Genomic DNA, 21,446 nt, shown 5'->3' on the forward strand with positions numbered 1-21,446 from the left:
TAGAATTCTTAATGTCAGCCCTAGAGCCTGACATTAAGGCTGACATAAAAATGCCAATAATTCCCCTTACAATAGTCATAAATGATTAGGTTACACCTTGTAGTCTTAGTATCGAGTGTGTGCCATGTTCCCATTCATTCATTCACTCATTGCAATATTCAGTCAATGGACCCTTAAAACTGATTACCACATGCAGATCACAGGAGGCAAAACTGAGTGGGTAAGATGGGAGAGCTGAGCAAGGAGCCAGAAAAGGAAAAATGTTTAAAGCCCCATGTCAGTTCTACAAATGCATCATCATTTTGTCTAAAACTACATGAATTCTCAGAACTGCAGAAACACATTCAGGTGTAAATACAGAGAACATAAACACGGTTTTGATTTTCCATGTCAACATTAGCCTGTGTAACTAGAAGACGCTACACGACACAGATAGGGCATTACCAAGTCTCTCTGGTGCAGGGGTGCCCCCCAGACCCACACACTACTCCTGGACCTTGTCTTTGGTATTGGGAAAGCTTGCAGTGGCTGCAGCTGGTCCCATCCTGATAATCCTTTCTCCACTTCCATAATCTTATGGTTTGTCACCTAACATCCTCAAAACTCTTCCAAAATTCTGTTATCTTTATCATGGGCAATGAACGAAAAAGAGTCTTTGGTTTATGTTTGTTACACACTTTTAATCTTTTCTTGAGTAGGTTTTGCTTGTGTAGGTGTAAATTGTGTCCATCTTGGCTGATGGCACAGAGAGACAGAGTTTATCAATAATCTATACAATGAGTATCTTCACATCAATTGCTTAGTCTGATCTTTGTCCATGCAACAGGTAAGAATTTGATTGTGTGCTATAGGTACTCAGTACTAAGGATAGCTGAGTGTAGCAGAAGGCAAGCTCCAATACTTCTTTGTCAAATAATCAAGTTTCCTTTAAGTAGACCTACTGAAAATAAGTCAATAATTTAAACTGAATTAGCAAACCACTCACAAAAACAATCTAACATTCACCTTTCTACAAATCCAGGGTCTGACATTTTCCTCCCTCCTTACCTGACTTGAAGATCTTTTTTCACTTGCTGATTTACTCAAAAGCCTGTCTCACCTCCAAGTTTTAGAACCTAAGAATTTAATTTTCAGTACTCTATTCATTTAAAACATTTTCTTGACCATAAAATGATTGCAACCTATAGTTCTCCTTACAATGACAATTCCACTTTCCCATTCAATCTATCATTACGTTGTCTTGGTTTTCAGAGACACTTGACAGGTTATATTTAAAAGGGTATCAAAAGTATTTCAAGAGTAAAAATGTTCCCTAAAAAAGTAGAAAACAAAATCAAGATTACCAAAGAGCAAGTAGGATGAGGGATAAATCAGGAGTTTGAGATTAACATATATACACTACTATATATAAAACAAGGACCTACTGTGCAGCACGGGAAACTATACTCAATATTTTGTAATAACCTATAAGGGAAAAGAACCTGAAAAATATATATGTAGGTATGTATAACTGAATCATTTTGCTGTACACCTGAAACAAACACATTATAAATCAACTATATCTCAATAAATAAATAAACTTTTTAGATTGAAGTAATCACATTAAAAAAAAAGTGACAAAATGTAATTTGGGATTTCAGTTTATTTTCCAAGTTTTACAGTATAAAAAATGTAACATGTAAAATGTTTTACAGTTCATTGGAACTGGAGACCCAAAAGAGAACAAAATAACTTGGATACCAGGTACACCATGCCCCTTATAAAGACTCTAACTTTGTTACTGATGTTACAATGAGAAGAGGCTTCACAGGGTACACCTTATGAATGTATACAAATGTACTTGGGCAGATGGTTGCTGGTAGTGTAATTCATTCATTCACATATTTGAAACATCTCAATAAAGCCCACCACCCCGTTTATGCAAGAAGTCACACTCAGACTTTGTCATACCTATCTAGTGACTGTGGACTTTGCTAACCAGCCAAACTGCCCCTCCTGCTTACAAAGTGCGGTATTAACTAATAAGAGAGAACACAAAAGACCCCTGGCCACATCTCTGCACAGTTATGGCTCCATCAGATAGAGACAGATGGTTTCCTTACTGAACTCGCTGGACTGATACTGGATTCTAAATCCAGAAATGCAAAGTTCTTTCAACACAAAAGTGATTGTTAAATAAATTTTCCTTGAGTAAGACCCGGTCCCAGTCTCTCTGGTCTTCTCCCTAGCATCTTTGTTGAAGAAGTGGTCATGACAACACAAGTTAATTCACCACTCCAGTGAGCCTGTATCTACCCCTGCCCTCATCTTGGCTGGTGTCCTGTAGTCCAGGCAATAGCTGTCATAAACAACTTCTTGAAAATCAAAGTTTGTTAATTATGTCATAATTTAGGAGTCCCAGAGGAGTTTGCTATTTAGCTAAAGCCTACTGTGAATCCATTATAACAATAAGGAATTATTAGCACACTTTGGATTTTTTTTTAGAACGATAATCAATGCTAAATGAATACTCTATTATTTCTATACCTGTGGGGCACTGGCAAATGAAAAGTGTCAGCCACTTCTTTCCACCTGACCCCTGGACTGGTGATGATGTGTAACTAAGTTCCCTATAACATGAACTGAACTAGACTTGACACCCGCAGATCAGATGTCCAGGTCCTATTACTAATTCCCTGAGCAACAGTCTCTGGTCCCTAGATATGAACCTTTCCCAAGGTGAGGGCTTTTGGGGGTTTAAATACTCCTAAAGGATGACCTCCTTCAGAGTGAAAGTTCATGTCTACAAGGGAAAACTCAGATAAGAACAAGCAAATATAAAACCAGACACTGTATATTCAACTATTTTTATCCAAACATTATTTCAGTGCCAAAAGAAGTGCCAAAGACACTCAAGATAAAATCCTGGGGGTTGGTCACATTTGTCCCCAGGGCTTAAGATAAGAGGCGTTTTTATCCCACCAAAGCAAGGACAAAACACTGATGTTTTCAAGCTGAGTGACATATCAATTGTAGATTCCCGGTGCCATACTGGGAGTAACATTTGATTGCACTGCTTCAGGTATCAGAAATCTGCAGTTGTGCTGGAGTGCTCTAAAACAGCTCATTGAAGAGGTTTATGTTTCAGGTGATACAAAACAAATTGGGTTATCTAAGGAGAAATGGGACAGGCCTGGTAAAAGGGACACAGAGTACTAAAATCTACTTTTAGTCAGTAGTTTTACATTTTCTACCTACCCTTTGAAAATGTCGTGCTCTTTCCTAGTAAGTATTGGGTTGGTCAGAAAGTTCCTTCGGGCTTTTCTATACCCTCTTATGGCAAAGTCTGAGCAAACTTTTTAGTCAACCTAATAGCAAAGCTGAGAGGCGCGTCATCTTTCCCTTCCTATCCTCCACCGAGAGCAAACAGCAGGCAAGAAGAAGGTAGTTTATGCGCAACAGAAACCTCAAGACGGTGGAAGAGACACAAACGGTGTGTTCAGAGCCCTGGTCTAGGTCTCTTGATTAAAACTCTCGAGGACAAATGTGGGGGAAAGTAGTGTGACGGAAGCGCTTGCTGAGAATAAGGAAGTCAGGCATGGAGGCCAGGGGCTCCAGTCCCAAACCTCCCTCGGCTGGGGCTGTAGGCAGTCCCTTCCCACCTCAACGGGGGCGGGCTGGGGGGGCGCTGTTGGGGTACAAGGTTGACAAAGCACCAGGAAGAGGCCTCCTCAGGTCAGGAGGAGGCCAGGTCAGCCCCAGCACACCTCCCCAAGCCAGCAGGTGGGACTGGAAGGGTGGGAGGGGCAAAACCCAAAGTGACTGCCAGGAACAATAGCACCCAAGTTCTACAGCAAGTGTCGCACTGGCAGGGCTGGTTTTCCTAGAGGAAGGGGAATTTTCAACTTCTTTCCATCAAAAGTCCCAAGGAAATCTGCCAGTGCCACAGGGCAGCTTTCCTTGGAGCCACAGTCTGGGTACAAACCCAAAGTCAAAGAGAAGCGATTCCATCTCCAATGAACACCCCCTCCCCAGGTTCTGATTCAAGGTTAAGTGCCCTCTGGTTCTCTCTCCTCCACATCCAGAAAATGCCAAATTATATAGGTAATATCTCAAGGTACAGTGACCATGGGATTGGAGTCAAACATTAGATGGGAAATTTCATTTATTAGCTGTGAGATTTTAGGCACATTCTTCTCTCTCGGATCATCCTGGTTCTCACCTGTAAAAATCAGAGATAACCCCTGATTTAAAGGAATTCACCTTCGAGGACAGCATCTAACATAACAATAGCTGATAAACACACCCTATTACCCTTCTCTTCCTTCTTTGACCCAAATATGTTTTCTCAAAAATGTGATCCAAAATCTAACATTCCGGGCATCCACTTGATTAAAGCTCAATAAAGTAGTGTCTATGGCTCCTAATACCATTCAAAAACTGTGCTCTGGGCTTAGGAAAACAACTCATATTTCATTTACAATGGATTATGACCATAAGGTTACACAGGAGTAAATTCATGGTAGTGATTTTTTTTTTTTTTTTTGGTAAAACAAGATCTATAAAGTACAAACCCTACCCAGAAATAAATCACTTAACAACTGCAGGGTCTCTGCTGGACTATTTAAATATTATGGCACCATTTCTGTGCTTTTAGTCATAAACTTTTTTTAAATGAAGTTCAATTTTTAAGTTAGATCAAGAAATCTACGGTAAGGCTTCCAGGGTAGTGAAGTTGGAGCAGTTGCTTATCATGGAGCTAGACTTTTCTTTCTTTCTGTTTTCAGGTCATAGCGTCCAGAGGCAAGGAAGAGTCTAATGGACTTGCCTGGAGGGCAGCGGTGCTCTAGAAGACCTCACTGTGCTAAAGTCATTTACTCCTGGGGAGAAGCCAGTGTAACCGAGGCAAAGGAGCGAAGGAAGGGAGGGAGAAGTAACTGGCTTTAGAGTAACCTCCCAGAAGATGGGTGTTGTTAGGAAACCTCTCAAACACAGGGCCTATGTAGAAACACGGACTGTCACACACTCATCCATATAAACCCATCCACAAGTTATCTGCTGAGATACACACCAGTCTTGCTACAGATAGCACAGATGATCAGATGGCTAACATAAACATGCCGTCCATCTGTTGGTAGTTACACTCAAAGAGAAATGCTCACATATATTGCAACACACAGCCACAAACAACTATGCATCCTTACACAGCAGGGTTCCCGTAGATGAGGGTAAACCAAGGACCCGATTTTGCTGATTTCACTGAGTGACTGCAACAGGCACTCTCCCGGGGGGGGGGGGGGGGGTCGTCCGTTTCTGTCAGCCTAATAGGCTCATGGCTTTCCAGGGTTACAGCCTCATCTAAATACAGGCGGCTGTAAAGCAACCAGGAGACAAGAGAATGAGAGCACTCAGCTACCACCACCTATGGTGAGGAACAGGGCACATCTCCCACGCTGGACATACACCCACACAGCCACGATCTCCCCACTGCAAAGGAGGTCCGAGCCCTGGCAGTGAGCAGCAGCACAACACACACACGTGCCAGGGCCACCTCCTCTATCCTTTGGCCGGACAGAATTTGTCCTATCCACAGATTTGAAAAGGAGAGAGAGGGAGATGGTGATAGTTGGACAATAAAACGGAACAAGCATTTTCTCTAGGGCTTACTTTATAAACTTTAGCAAAAGTATTACACACTTTGACTTAGCTGATGATGCAAAGGATGAATCAATCACAAAACCTAGAAATCCCTTCCACCTCTAGGAATGCAGTTCAGTTCATGGACAATTAAAAGTTGGCATTATCTTCAACAGTACCCACTTAAAAACAGAAATTAGATATCTACTGGTTAAAACATCAGGAGGGAAGAGAGCGACCTCAGACACACACTCCTCATTAAGTTTTTCTACTTACTGTTTAATGTTCACATTTTAATAACTTAGGTTCACTATAGAAAATCTATAAACATTTAAGGCAAAAAAATTCTGTCTCCCCAGTGCGGATTTATCTAATCCTACTAGCACAGTTAACCCCTTTTAAAAAGTATAGCCGACTGGCTCCAAGAACTGAAATAGAAATGCATTGTGTTCAGCTGTGTGATACAGTTTTTCTGAAACCTTAAAATTTTTTAAATGGCATCTACATTGTTCCCACTGCACCAGTAACTCAAGCTATTAAGAGTTTGCAAGTGCAAAGGCTTGATACAAAGATCCTGCATTTTATTATGTTATTCTTTCAAAAAGGACTCAATACAAAGTCAGCATTAAAAAAATCAATACTCAATTTAAAATAAAAACAGTAATTTCAGAAAGTCTGACATTCTCCTATGCAAACACTGGGAGAGAGACAAAGGGGTGGAAAGAGAAAAAAAAATTCCTTAATTTAAACCTTTCTTCACCCTGCTGGGAAGGCAGGCACCCAAACCATGACTCCAACTTAACCCCTTCTGGACTGGTAATTGAAGACAGGGTTGGAAGCAGTTTTATGGAACGCTGATGGATAGTGTCATTATTAACCATATGAATATACATGTATGGCACTTCTATTGCTGGGTTCCTGATGCAGCAGCCTCTGATACGTTTAGTCTGAGACAGTATAACCTTTATGTCGCCAAAGTCTCATTGTACATTCACCATCCCTTGCCCAGTCTCCCAAAATAGATTCCTGAGAAAGACATCATCATAAGGAATGTCCAGTTTGAAGGGGACCTAAAGGCAAAACTAAGAAGAAGAAAAGCACCATGGTTACATGGTAAGTGTTTTTCATAAACCAAAACCATGCAATTAAATAGGACATCTTGGCTCCACTCCATACCAACCAGTTTTTCCTCCTTTTCCGACACATCTTCCTTCTGACCTGAAGGCTGTGGATTCAAGACGGCTGTTTACTTTTTCAGATACAGGTGTGTGACAAACAGCCAAAGCCAAGTTTGGTTTAAGACAATAATAACAAACACTGCACCCCTCCTGGAATGAATACACCAGTCAGAATACGTGGGAACACCTATGAGAAGAGCATTGGACAGCGTTGTCCTTGGCTAAAGAAAGGTGACTGGTTAGCCTGACCACCAGGGAAAAGCAAGAGTGAGTATTTGGCAAAAGTTTGTTGTGGATACTGGAAGGTAGGTGGAGGAACTGAAGACTGCTGCAGGGCTCTGCCTCAGGGCGAGCCTTGAATATGGCCCAGCTGCTCCCCCAGGCCTGGGAAAGCCCCCAGAAACCAGCTGTATCTAAGAACAGACCAGGCAGGCATCGTTTGAACCCTAAGATCATCTCCCTACTTTCCTTTCCCCGAATGCTGGATCCTGCCTATTCCCTCTCCACACTCGACTACCAACGACAAGTAATTTAGCACCAGGGCCTAAATCAGCCCCTTCCCAGGTAGTAAGGGGCAGAGGCAATGAGCACACAGTGACGGTGGTCAGAAGTCAGGGACTGGACGCTGCAGCTGTCCCCTGGCAAGGCAGCTTGCTATGGAGCTTTGTGAGGACATATCTCCTGGGAAATAGAGGCTCCGAGCCAAACGTGCCAGCCCCAGAGTCACAGTGTGGGTCTCTTCCTGGTGGGTATGGAGCAGCTGGAGGAGGACTGGGAGGGGAGGGGCTCCCGCCACAGCCTAAAGGGAACACCCTAGCTGGCATGCTCTCCCTGGGACCTGCCTGGTGGGCACACCACCCTTTCCTACACAAACAAACAATCCATGGGGCGGACCCGAGGCTGTGCATGGAGCCCCAGGGCACAGTGAACAGCCAGGTCCCCTGGGGCTCTGGAGACTGGGCTCCTGGCCAGGCCTGCCGGCCAGGATGGAGAGAGGGCAGGTGGGCCATCACAGGGTTAAGAAAGGGCTACCTGCTCAAGCTGGTAGGCAAGCAGGTCAGAACTAGGGCAGGCAAATTCTCTCTTTGGGAAACAAAAAATCATGAAGAGCTGTAAACTGACAGTGCACGCTTGTCATTTTGATCCTTCTCTGCAGAACCTAAGGCAACAGAGAACGGAGACGAAGGCAGGCATTTCACCAACAGCCCATGGCTCCCGTGGTGCTGGACGTTTACACACACAAACACGTGTGGACAGGTCCTGTCGGGTTCCCTGAAACAGGACGAAGATGTGTGCCCTACAGGCCCAGGAGTGGGACGGCCGGAAGCCAGGGCAGGGCCGGGTGCTGGACGAGAGGCAGGGGCGAGTCGTAAGGCAGGGTTCCTGAGAACCTCCAGCTCTGCTTTGGTTTGCAGCTGTCACAGAAAACGCCAGGGAACCGCTTCTGGAGACGGCCCATCCCCAAGTCAGATGTCATCAGTCACTTTCTTCCAGGATGGCCATCTTCTGCTTCCTTCCAAATAAAGTGCAGATGGTCAAAGGACCCTGGTTTCTCATGTGCCAGCTCAGTCAGCCATGAAGAATAATAAAAACAAAGATGCCCCTCTGGTATACATATATCTCTCTCTATATATTCTTTCTTTTTTTAATAAAACCACAAATATAGAACTTTTAAACCGACGTCTCGGACTGCAAGCGAAGGACAAATTTGTGAGATTTGGGGTCTATGAACTCTTCCGAGAGCATGATGAACGGAATTTTCTTCACATTGACGACGAGGCTGAAGTCCAAGCATTTAAGGACAAAAACGAGTCCATCCCGCAGCCCGTTGGTCACAGCCTCGTCGCTGACGAGCCGCCACTGCGTGGAGAGCCAGCGCTCCCGGTCGTACTGCAGTGTGGGGCCGGCGCTGAGGTACCGTTCGAGGAAGGCCTGTAAGGACAGCAGAGATGCTGTTAGGGAGGGAATGCCCACTCCAGGTGGCACTGCCAGGCTCCCAGTCATGGGGGAAAAACATCCTCCCAACAGACCGGGACAGCCCGGCTGATTATATAGCAATTCCATCAGACCTGCACAACAGAGTCCTTTGCTGGGGGGAGAAGGCTTCCTGACTTTCTCACTCTCCAGCCACGGGGTGCAGACAGTGATAAGCACAAGAGCGAGGAAGGTGGGGTGGCTGGTACCCACGTAAGCTGTGGCTGAGGCACCAGCCCCATCCAAGGGCCCGGGCCCCATGGCATATGCCTCGGCCTGTACCTGTTCATAGGTTGGTCTCCTCCCATCCTGAGAGCTCCTCGGGGCAGGTGCCAGGCACAGAGAAGCATTCTGGCAATGTGAGTGGAAGAAATACAGGGATGTACCTGCTCACACAAAAATGCATGCTCTGCATTCACTGCTATGTGCCTTTGGACACGCCGTTTAACCTCTGTGTGAGTGGAGCAGATGGCAGCAGTAATGCACAGAACGGCTGTGAGGACCAAGTGGTTAACCTGAACCATCTCACGGTGCAAGATCAGGATGGTTATTTGATTTTGGATGAAGTATGCATGTGGTAATCCAAGGGCTGGCCAGGTCCCACGTCCACCTCCCCGCCCAAGCCCGAGGCTCCAGGAGCGCTGAGCTCCACGGGTGGGATACTCCCCTTGACATCTGCCGTTCCTCCTGCTGAATGTCGTCCTTCAGAAAATTCCTCCTGGCTCTTCAAATTTTCTCAAACTGCTCGCTGAGCCTCTCAGAGAGGTGAATATGTCCTCCTGTAAGTGCCTATAATCATGGGCATGACTCCCTTGTGATATTCTACTTTCTGAACAATTACCGCTGACTGCTTGTCTGAGCCCCTCACTAAACTATCCTCTCCTGGAGGGCAGGAACTATTTTATTTTTTCAATACGAATTTCCCATGTGTCTGGCATATGCTGGAGGCTCGACTGCATGTGTGTTACACCAATAAACATATTGTTTGATCTGTGAGAAAGAAAAATGAACAAACCAGGGATATAGATAGAAAATATTAGGATACATCACTCTGGTCCTAAACAAAGTGGTGTCCTCTTCATCCATACCTTACTGCTGCCAGATACAATATTCCTACCTGTAAGTATATATTCTGAGGCAGAAAGGACAGCTGTGCCTCTACTATAACACACACTCGTATAAAATTAGTTCTCATATGGAAATTCCCCAGCAGTCCAGTGGTTAGGACGTGGTGCTTTCACTGCCCGCCCCTGGTTCAATCCCTGGTTGGAAAACTAAGATCCCACAGGCTGTGTAGCACGGCCAAAAAAAAAAAAAGTTTTTATGAATCATAAGGAAAAGAAACAGAGAAATGAAACTAAGAAGATAACTCATAAAATAGAAATAAGATATGCAAAGATACTCTATCACATTAATAGTTAAAGAAAAGTGAAAGTGTTAGTTGCTCAGTTGTATCTGACTCTTTGCGATCCCATGGACTGTAGCCTGCCAGGCTCCTCTGTCCATGGGATTCTCCAGGCAAGAACACTGGAGTGGATTGCCATGTCCTTCTCCAGGGGATCTTTCCAATCCAGGGATCAAACCCAGGTCTTCTGCATTGCAGGCAGATTCTTTACCATCCTAGCCACCAGGGAAGCCCATAGTTAAAGAAATATGAATTCAAATAGTAAAACAATGTATTTCCCTCCTCTTAGATGCATGCATGCTAAGTCACTTTAGTTGTGTCTGATTCTTTGCAAAACTATGGACTGTAGCCTGTCAGGCTCCACTGTCCATGGGATTCTCCAAGCTAGAATACTGGAGTGGGTTGCCATGCACTCCTCCAGAGCATCATCCCAACCCAGGGATCAAACCCACATCTCTTACACAGGCAGGTTCTTTACCACTAGCACCAGCTGGGAAGCATCATGCTCTTAGATGAGCATGAGTAAAAAAGAATTATAACACCCAACGCTGTCAAGTGTGTGTGGGGGGATAAACAAATAAACAGTCTCACATCCTATGGGCAGAAATATAAAACAGTAATACCCCTTAGAAGGATAATTTGGCAAGATCGGTACCTTTGATCCAGCTATTCCTCTACTAGATAGTGATCTCTCAGAAATACTTGCATATATGCAAGAAAACATATGTAAAAAAAGAGAGATTCATTGCAACATTGTTTAGACACAGGGCTGGCAAACTTTCCTTTAAATGTAAATATTTTTGGCTTCACAAGGCACACACTGTCGTAACTACTCAACTCAGCCGCAGTGGAGAGAAAACAGTGGTACACAATCTGTAAACAAAAGGGTGTGGTTGTGTCCCAATAAAACTCGATTAACGAAAACCACCAACCCCTAGTTCAGACTAACGAAAGATCTTAATCCGAATGTGCATTAGTAGGCCATCCGTTAAACAAACCATGGTATTCAGTGGAACAGGACACAGCTATTAAAGGGAATGAGGGAAATCTGTAATGACAAGAAGAGATGGGGAAGTACCGACAGGGAAAGCCAGCCAAGAACAGCTTTAAGTGAAAAAACCAAGTTTCCAAGCTATACCTATATGGGATGAGATTCCCATTTCCTTTTTTTGTTGTTTTGTTCATTTCTGCTTTAAGCGCACACATACCTGAAAGAATATAAACCCATTCTTTATATTAGTAAGAACTGTCTAGGCGGCAGGGATGAAAACTTCGGATGTTACACTTCTCTTTAATGTTTGGATTTTTATATAAAGATTATTAGTTTTAATTTGGAAAAGTATACTTTTTTTTTTAGTGAGAAAGAAAGCAACCAGTAAACTTAAAAACCTTGAGGAAAAAGGAAAATAACCACTTCCATTCTATGTGGTATGCGCTATCCCTCTGCATAGGCAGACTCACGTGCAACCACAGTGTTCATACATTTTTGTATGTAATACAAAATTTTTGTAACTTAATATTCTAATAGATTCTTCCACATTTTAAGAGGCGATATACCATAATTTGTAAGCCACTGTTCTGTTTTTAAGTTATTTCCAGTTTGGAGCTAATAAAGAGTATTTTGCAAAATAATCCACATATACATTAGTGTGTATCGCTGACTGTGCTAAGTCCTTTTCCTAGGAGGGGGATTAGTGAACCAAAGACTATGGAAAATGTTATGGCTTCTTACTGAATATCTCCATATTGCTTTCCTAGGGTTTGATAATATTAGTGACAGTGCAACCAGCAGCTGTATATGTAATGGGGCAATGTATGAAAACAGGTCTTTATACCAATAATATCACTACCAGTGTTACATGCAAACCGTATGCCAAGCTCATTTACTCTTTACCACATGACTTACATGTCGTGCTGCCATATTTAATATAATTCTCATCCAATGATCCTATCAGGTAGATACTATTATTATCTCCATTTTATAAAAGAGGTAACAAGTGTAGAGTAATTTAGGCAAAGTCACAAACCAATTAGGTGGTGGAGTCACAATCTGAATCCACTTGTTTGAAGAGGTCATTGGCAAACACTTTATTCTGCCTCCTTGGCCACGGCCCTCTATTAGACACATGGCTGTTTTTGCATCGTCCCCAAAAGCGTGCTCATGTCATAATGGTCCAGAAGATCACTTAGTAAAACTAACCCCCCAAGAGCCAAAACACCAAAGTGAGAGTATGGTTTCTACCCCTGATGATAATGGCTATTTGGTCCTTACATTATGACAGATGCTGTTTTAAGTACTTCACAGGAACGAACTCTTTTAGTTCTCACAGCAACCCCATGAGGTAGACATTAGTATTATCTCCAACTTACAGACTGGGAAACTGAGGCACAGAGCCATTAAGCTCTTGGCCCAAGGTTTCCCACTAGTTGAGGGAGGTGCCAGGTTAGAACAAATCAGCTCAGGCCCAAGATACACAGAGTACCCTGAATTACTACCAGGGCTGTCTCTAAGTGCACGTCTTTCCTCTGCTTGAATCCAGAAGCCTTCAATTCAAAGGCACATTTAAAGAACAACTGTACCGGGGAAGGAGGGTGGGATGTATGGAGAGAGTAACATGAAAACACACATTATCGTATGTAAAACAGACAGCCAATGGGAATTTGCTCTATGACTCAGGGAACTCAAACTGGGACTCTCTAACTACCTGGGGGGGGGGATGGGGAGGGAGGTTTAATAGGGAGGGGACATATGTATACCTATGGCTGATTCATGTTGATGTTTGGCAGAAACCAACACAATTCTGTAAAGCAATTATCCTTCACTAAGAAATTAATAAATTTTTTTTAAAAGAAATAAAAAAACCCAACTGCACCAAAGTAACAAAATAAGCAAGAAACATTAACTCTTATCAGTGGGTGCTTTAGAGAAACCTTTGATTTTATCATTCCTGACAACACCCTAAAATGGGACTTGCAAGCTCGGCGCCCAGACGCACCTTTGGGGTCATGCTGTGGGTGATGCAGAAGGCCAGGTGCTGCAGAATGCTCTCCATGCTGTGGTAGTTCTGCTGCCGAGTGGTACGCAGGTATTTCTGCAGAGCCCGGGCCATGGACGGGAAGATGGCTTGGGCAGCCTCCCTGGGGTCCATCACCTCCCCTGGGGCTTTCTGCTGCTCCTCAGCCTGGAGACGCTGGATGTGGATGAAAGCCTCCTCCACTGCGACCACCAGCCTGGAGGCGATGAAACATGGTACTCAGACAGCAGTGCGGGGCTTGAGAACAGAGTCACACAGGATGTGGGAGGAGGACTCCTAGTCGGCAGCCAGCTGGCCCAAGGCTCCCATCCTCAGGCGTCACCCCAGACAATAGTGAGGTGAGGGAAGGGGAAAGGAAGACAAAGGCAAAAGTAATGCGGAATGGGGGCTCCTGGGTGAGGAGGAAGAAGAGTGGACTGCAGAGATGACTCCTAATCTCAATTCTGCCACTAATTTGCTTGGGAGACTCACTACAACGAAGGGTGAGATGAAAAGAGTTTTAAGACCCCCTCAAACTGTGGCTACAAAAGACTCTGCATGCACTGAGGGGTGGTTCATGGTACAGAAGCAGCTTTATGGAGAACTAGAGCTGCATCCTCTCCATCCGGCCACCCACACCAGCAGCCCCAGGGAACAATGAAGGAAGGCAGCACATACGATGAAAACCATCTTTGTCCACTTCAGCTAAAGTGATCAGCTCTTGAAAACCAGCAAGGGCCTGGGGATAGAGGGCGGGCCAGTAAAAGTGTGGGCAGAAGGCCAGCAGCTTCATCATCAGTTGGGAATTTTTAAGAAATGTAAATTCTTGGGTGGGCCCCACTCTAGACCTACTGGAAAGTAAGTAACCTTTGAGGGTGGGGCCGGAACTTGAGACCTGTGTTTTAACAAGTCCTCCTGGTGATGCTTTTGCATACTAAAGTTTGAGAAACACTGGAGCAAGATTCCCTCCAAAGGCCCAAGCAGGTTGTGTTTATAAACTGAAATTTCATTCTGGTTAAAAAAAAACAAAGTCTTAAGAGAACAGACTTTTGATTGCCAAAAGGGAGGGAGGGAGGGAGGGAGGTAGATGAGGGACAGATGGGGAGTTTGAGATTACATGCAAACTATTATATGTAAGATAATAAAGTGTCAGACTTTATTTTTTTGGGCTGCAAAATCACTGCAGATGGTGACTGCAGCCATGAAATTAAAAGACGCTTACTCCTTGGAAGGAAAGTTATGACCAACCTAGATAGAATATACAAAAGCAGAGACATTACTTTGCCAACAAAGGTCCGTCTAGTCAAGGCTATGGTTTTTCCTGTGGTCATGTATGGATGTGAGAGTTGGACTGTGAAGAAGGCTGAGCGCCGAAGAATTGATGCTTTTGAACTGTGGTGTTGGAGAAGACTCTTGAGAGTCCCTTGGAGTGCAAGGAGATCCAACCAGTCCATTCTGAAGGAGATCAACCCTGGGATTTCTTTGGAAGGAATGATGCTAAAGCTGAAACTCCGGTACTTTGGCCACCTCATGCAAAGAGTTGACTCATTGGAAAAGACTCTGATGCTGGGAGGGATTGGGGGCAAGAGAAGAAGGGGATGACAGAGGATGAGATGGCTGGATGGCATCAGTGACTCGATGGACATGAGTCTGAGTGAACTCCGGGAGTTGGTGTTGGATAGGGAGGCCTGGCGTGCTGCGATTCATGGGATCACAAAGAGTCAGACACAACTGAGCGACTGAACTGATTATATGTAGGAAAACTTCCCTGTTGGCTCAGAAGATAAAGAATCCGCCTCAGGGCAGGAGACCCAGTTTGATCCCTTGGTTTGTGAAGATTCCCTTGGACTGAACTGAACCTGGAAGAGGGGATGGCAACCCACTCCAGTATTCTGGCCTGGAGAACCCCATGGACAGAGGAGCCTGGCAGGCTACAGTCCATAGGGTAGCAGAGTCAGACATGACTGGAGCGACTTAACACGCATGCACATTATATGTAGGATGGATAAACAACAAGGTCCCATTGAATGGCACAGGAAACTATATTCAAAATCTCATGATAAACCATAACAGAAAAAATACGAAGAAGAATGTCTATGTATGTATAAGAATCACTTTGCTATACAGTAGAAATTAACATGACATTGTAAATCAACTACATTTCAGTAAAATAAATTTAATAAAAAGAGTCGGTGTACATTCAAAAAGAAAGTCTGGTCAGGGTGCTGGTGTGGGGGCTGGGCAGTGTACCTTGCTCTCCGCTTCTTCACCCGCCGCTCATGTTCCGCCTCCTCGTAATACAACTCATTGTGACTCGAGTCCCTGCGCCGAGCAGCTGCGGCGATCATCGCCCGGGACTGACCAGTGGCGTTGTTACTGGGGCCTTTGGGGGAAAGGACGGTGGAGGAAGGACAGTTTTAATGCCTTGGGGTGAGATACAGCAGAAAACAAGTCTACAGGCTGTCAGTACCGTCTGCCCAACCCCTGTGAAGCCCATATACAAATCCCAAAGGTAACCTCCCAGAAAGATGAACATGACCCCTGCTCTGTGCTCAAAATGCTCACAAGAAGAAGGCAGTCTCCTGAAACCCCAATCTGATGAATGGAAATGGAAAAAAATAAAAAATAAAAAAACTCCATAGGAGATGAAAAACACTTGACAATTAAAATGCTGACCCATAATAACAGAGTGTGCTGAAGATGTTATTTACCATCTGTCACAGGAAGTTCCAGTTTGGCCATCAGAGCAGCTGGAACATGCATTTCAGCGATGAGACAATGGGAGAGAATGAAAGGGATGGGGAGAAAAGGACAGAGAAAAGAGTCAACGCCCAGAGACACTGACCATGCTCCTGCTGAAGAGTCAATGCCCACAGAGACAATGACCATGCTCCCGCTGGAGTGTCATGGTAACCACAACTGTTACAGAAAAGACCCATGCTTGGGGCTTGCAAAATGTCATGTTCATTAATAAAGACCTAGAATTCCTGGTCTCATAGCCCTGACCATGGATCGCCTGAACTTTTCAGAAGGACAAGGCAGATAGCATGCTTTCTTATGTAGTATCTACTTAATGGCTTGGCTGGCTAATGGGATTCTGCACTAAGTTTTCAGATCACAGGTGAAATTTACCAATCCTTTAGGATTCACAAGAGAGTGAACATCTCATGTAGCCAAAAGGATAAAAAAAAAAAAAATCAGGCAGGATATTGTCACCCAAACTGACACCACCTCTAAATTACTGGACTTGTTCACAACGTGATCCTCTTCTAGGCTGCAAAGCTCTTGCCCTGACCCAAGGTGTCGTGTTTCTTGCACTTACCCATCTGATGGCCTGAAGCTCTGATGTCCCCACCCTCGCCTCTGGCCTCCCTCCACCCACTCAACCCCAGCTCCCAGCCAGGACTGAGAAACGCCTGTAAGAACCTCACCAGATGCTTGAACTGGGAGTTAGAGTCTTAACAGACTGGGGTAGCTGAATCTTCTGGTAATTTATCCAAATTTTGAAAAGCAGCCTTTCCTATGACCTTTCAATGTATGATGTTCACAGCAAGAGGCAGAAAAACTACATCACGTAGTTTTCATAAACCTCAAGATGAATGAAACTCCCACACATGTAGACTGTAAATCAACATTTCTGTAAAAATATGTTTGCCAGCAAAAAAAAAAGAAAAAAAGAGGAAAAGAAAAAATTGTTCTGACATGAGCATGTACCATAAAGGCAAACTGTGAGAGGAACAGAACCAAATGGAACAGAATTTAATCTATGCAGTTGTCCGCCTGCTCCCACATCCACCAGAGACACCACTTCAAGGCACATACCATCTACGTTGTAGACTTTCAGCCCGGCCATGTGCTTGGCTGCTCGGAATTTGGAGGCTGTTAGGAGGTTGGGGTTATAGATGGTGAAATCTTTATAGTAATTTTCCAGAACCACCAATGCTGCTCGCTGGATACTGAGAAAAGAAGGTAAAATTAATGCAGTTTTTTCCCCAGTAGCTCCTATGTGAAAAAAAAAAAAATCATATTTTGGAGTCAGGTAAAATAATAAAACACCAAAGATAGCCTCATACAGAAGGCTCCTGGGTTTCACCACATCTTTTGTCTCCAGGATGAAAATTTAAAGACAAAACTAAGCCCCATCGTCCACTGGATTCTATGTCTTCTCCCAGGCCACATCATTAGCCACATCAAATGTAGCCAGCAGGTGAGAAGGGAATGTTACAACTTCTCATTTAGATCTGTTTAGACTACACAGAACTAGCCTCATTTTTCCAGTTTACAGAAGAGCAAACTAAGGACCCCCCAAAAGGTCAAGAGACTTACAGATGGCCTCAGAGCTACTGAGTATAGACTAAGAGCTACAGAGAATAGACTAAGTTTCTCAGGTTCCACAGCAGTGTCTCCACATACACCTCATTGCCCCCAGGGGAAGGAAGGTAGGGTTTTCAGTTTCCTATAGCTCAGACAACACCTGCACAGAGCAGATGCACTGGAAAGATGCTAGCTGCAGACACCTCCTTCTCTTAGTCCCACCCATCCCAGGCCTGCGAGAACGCTCTCTTTCAGAGGAAGTAAGACCCTTTTCCCTCCCCTGAGGTCTCAGCTGAGACCTCCCTTGTTCTTGGTCTGCAAGTCCTCCAGCTCCATGAGTTGCCGCCTCCATCCCTCCAAGAAGGTATGTGAAGGGGACTCTCCCTGCCAGTGTCCTGAGATCTCTAACCCGTCCTTTGCTTGGCCCCTCTGCAAGTAGTGGAGGAGCAGAGAAGAGGTGGCAGGGTTGGGTAGGGGCTCTGGGGCACCCATCCTCGGTATCAGTCGCAAAAGAACAGGTTCTTGGTCACAGATGCGGGACACTCCCCAAAGAGTGACCTATACCAACACAGCCAGGGATTTTACATACCTCATCTCACCTGACACTCACAATCATTCAAGGGAAGAAAACCAAGGCTCAAAAATCTATGACCTGCAAGCAGGATAACAACTGCCGAACAGCAGCATTGGAACTTCAATCTGGATCTCCAGCCTCTAACATGTGCTCCTTCTCCCAGATGTGTGGCCACTGTAGGACAGTGTACGTATGTACCAACCTCTCCAGGTCTCTTAGACATTCACTAACCACTGGTATGCTAAACTCCACAGTTATTTGTATTCTGCCCTTTATGTTTGTCTTTCTGGTTCTCTCCTAAGTGCTTGTGTTAAGTCACTTCAGTCGTGTCCGACTCTTTGAGACGCTATGGACTTTTGCCCACCAGGCTCCTCTGTCCATTCTCCAGGCCAGAATACTGGAGTGGGTTGCCATTTCCTCCTCCAGGGGATCTTCCCAACCCAGGGATCGAACTCAAGTCTCCTGCAGCTCTGGCATCGAAGGCAGACTCTTCGCTGCTGAAGTAGATGCGCTTATAAGGATTATTTACAATAGCCGGGGCACCAGGACACAACTGCCTTTAATTCCTAGAGGATTCCGTTGCCTGCTACACCTCTCCAACTGGCTCAGGGATCTTCACACCAAGACAAGAGAGCCCCTAACCTATCAGTTTGACACTGTCAATCTAGTCCTCTGCTCCCCTTGGGGTCGTGTCCCCAGAGTTTAACATGGGAATTGAAAAACAGTCTAGACGTCAATCAGCTAACCTCCTTGAGGGCTGAGTCACAGCAGTACTTTCTGACTCATATCCCCACACAGGACCTTGATCTGTGATCTGCATTCAGTCCAGGCTTAGTATCAACCTAGATATGCACATTCATGCAGGGCTGTGGAGAAGTGGCAAGATCAACTTCCAGTAACAGAAGAATAGGATTCCTAAGAGCAAACCCACATTCAAAAGCCCTAGTCATTTCGTTTCTCAGTCGCCCACTCATCATGTTCATATTTAAGTACCTGCCTCAGTCAAGTCCTGGGAATGCAAAGATAGGGTGGGAGGAGCTTCTCCTTGCTGATGGAAGTGGAAAGGAAGCTCTGTGACCACCAACTGGAATGCACAGGAGCCGAGGAAGCACAGAGGAGGGCTTCTAACCACCCAGGACTTGGGTGGGCACCTGGGTGGGATTCCTGAGGAAGTCAAGTGGCCCTTGAGGTTTGTGTGTCACAGATCTTTGTGCAGAAGACTTCCCGACTTCCACAGACGCCCCTGCCCAGCAGATCCCTGGCTCAGCATGGCCAGCCTCCTCCCTGTTGCTCCTTCCACCCGAGGCAGGGCACGTGCTGCTTCGGCACACCTGCTCCATCCTAGACTGACCTGGTCACTCGTCATAGACAAACGCTCCGGAGCTCCTGTGTACCTCGTCCCCCTGCCCAGGCGCTGCTTTTCCAAAGTCTCTGGGCTTTTTAGAGATGAGGAGCCCCTCCACACAGACAGGTCTGTTCACACACACAGATTCTCGGCCTGCAGACCACTCCACCCCATACTCCTGTGCTGACACAGACACATCTCAAGAGGCCTGGATTCCAGCACAGAAGTATTCCCCTGATCAAGATTTAAAACTTGGTTATTCTCAGGCCTGTCTTCAAAGCAAACCCTCTGTGGTTGAGGGGTTTGGCTTTTTTGTTCGGCCAGCCCACAAGGAGGAGCCCAGATCATCACACTAACTCAGCTGGGGCCTGGGAGGGGGAGAGGGAACGGCTGGACTGGAGCCCGGTGGCCATATTTTCCAACCTCTCTGCCCCCCAAACCACCATGTCACCCAGAGAAAGGGTGTCTGCCCATGCCCAGCTATGGAAGGGGGCTTCCAGAATGATGCTCTCCAAGCTGGGCAAGTCCACAGCCAGCATCATGCCAGAGTCATGCCAGAGCCCTGGCGGCCTAGGGAGGGCTCAGGGTCCAGACAGCTAACACGGGACAGGTGGCATTCTCCTCCTCCAACCCCGTCTCAACAGAGGCTCCAGAAAGCCCCAGAAGCAACTGTGGACCTGCTCTCCATCCCTACCCCAACCCCTGCCCACAAGGTGACAGCTAAAGTGGAAGCTAAAATGGAAAAAAAAAAAAAACAAAAAAAACCCCCCACAAAGCTGAGATTTGGATTAAAATCCAGTCTGTCTTTCCTCATCTTTCAAAGACAGCAAACTATGTGATATATGAACGGAGTCTTGCTGGTGAGTCAGCATGATCATCACTTGCATTAAGCACTGGGCTGTGCCGCCTGCTTATCAGAGCAGAGGTGTCAGACCCCATTAGGGGGCGGAGCTCTGTGCCCACGTCCACGCCACGTTCTTCTCCATGTTCTCCCTCACAACTGGCTATCAAAGTCATTCCTAGTTGCTGTTAACCTCGCTGCCTCGGGCCATCACCCTCTGTCCCTGTACACCTTCAACGTTAGGGTAAACAGAGAAAATGAGCTTTGAGGCACCTGAGTGAGGAGCTCTACTCAGACTAAGAGACACTCGCTCCAGTACAACAGTCTGATGTCGATTTCAACCCCAAATGCGAAGTTTTTTCGTTTCTATTCTGGCTCCTGATTCATGCTCTGAATTAGTTGAGTTTGTTTGATAACCAGGATAAAAGAAATCCATGACTAATGTATCTTTTGGCACCTACTGAGGGGACACCCTGCACCCTGGCATTGGTCTAGGTCATGGCCCCACAAGGCCAGGATGCAGGAGCACCCCCTGTCCTCAGCCAGTGTGGGGGTTCAGAAGCCACCTGCCTCTGCTCCTTGTGTGCGTGCTAAATCGCTTTAGTTGTGTATGACTCTGTCCAAGCCTGTGAACTGTAGACAGCCAGGCTCTTCTGTTCATGGGATTCTCCAGGCAAGAATACTGGTGTGGGTGGTCATGCCATCCTCCAGGGGATCTTCCTGACCGAGCAATCGAACATGAGTCTCTTCCATCTCCTGCACTGGCAGTCAGGTTCTTTACCACTAGCACCATCCTTAGCATCTTTCAAATGTAGCATCTCGCAGGGCCGAAGGAGAGCTGACTTCTTTCAGGAAACCTTTCCAACCCTCCGGACCCCACTAATCTCTCAGGAGAGTCTCAAGTGCTAGGCTGTCTCTCTAGCAAGCCTGTGAAATCTCCCCCTATCCCGCTGCACAGGGAGACACCTTCTGTGGCTTCCCCACAGTGCACAGTACTCGTTGGCCCAGCCTGCTCACTGAGAAAACCCCAGACCTGCCGGAAGTATAGGATCAATTCTGAGCATGTATTTCCTAAAACCATGGAGTTTTAGAAGCAAAGGGGTTTCAGAGATGAACAAAAGCAAACCCTTCAACTAGTCCCAGTCTCCAGACGAGATCATTTCAGGGGAAGGAGGGAGGCAAGAA

At 45.6% G+C, this 21,446-nt stretch overlaps 1 protein-coding gene across 5 annotated transcripts in view; it reads right to left on the bottom strand.

Annotated features, from left to right (window-relative positions):
* Positions 1-1,624: 1,624 nt before the first annotated feature.
* VANGL1 (VANGL planar cell polarity protein 1) overlaps positions 1,625-21,446 on the bottom strand; it is a 59,762-nt gene continuing 39,940 nt past the window's right edge. For 2 of the 5 annotated variants that reach the window (XM_024988007.2, XM_024987996.2), the window contains 5 exons: positions 17,010-17,143; positions 15,899-15,937; positions 15,438-15,570; positions 13,170-13,404; positions 1,625-8,726 (listed from right to left, as the gene is read on the bottom strand). In XM_024988007.2, the coding sequence (XP_024843775.1) occupies positions 8,466-8,726; positions 13,170-13,404; positions 15,438-15,570; positions 15,899-15,937; positions 17,010-17,143 (802 nt within the window). In that variant the 3' untranslated portion in view covers positions 1,625-8,465. The remainder of the gene's footprint in view (positions 8,727-13,169; positions 13,405-15,437; positions 15,571-15,898; positions 15,938-17,009; positions 17,144-21,446) is intronic. The other 3 variants (XM_024988016.2, XM_024988011.2, NM_001205743.1) reach the window with 2 other exon arrangements.

This window comes from Bos taurus, chromosome 3, assembly GCF_002263795.3.
Source record: "Bos taurus isolate L1 Dominette 01449 registration number 42190680 breed Hereford chromosome 3, ARS-UCD2.0, whole genome shotgun sequence".
In the NCBI taxonomy this organism is placed as follows: domain Eukaryota; kingdom Metazoa; phylum Chordata; class Mammalia; order Artiodactyla; family Bovidae; genus Bos; species Bos taurus.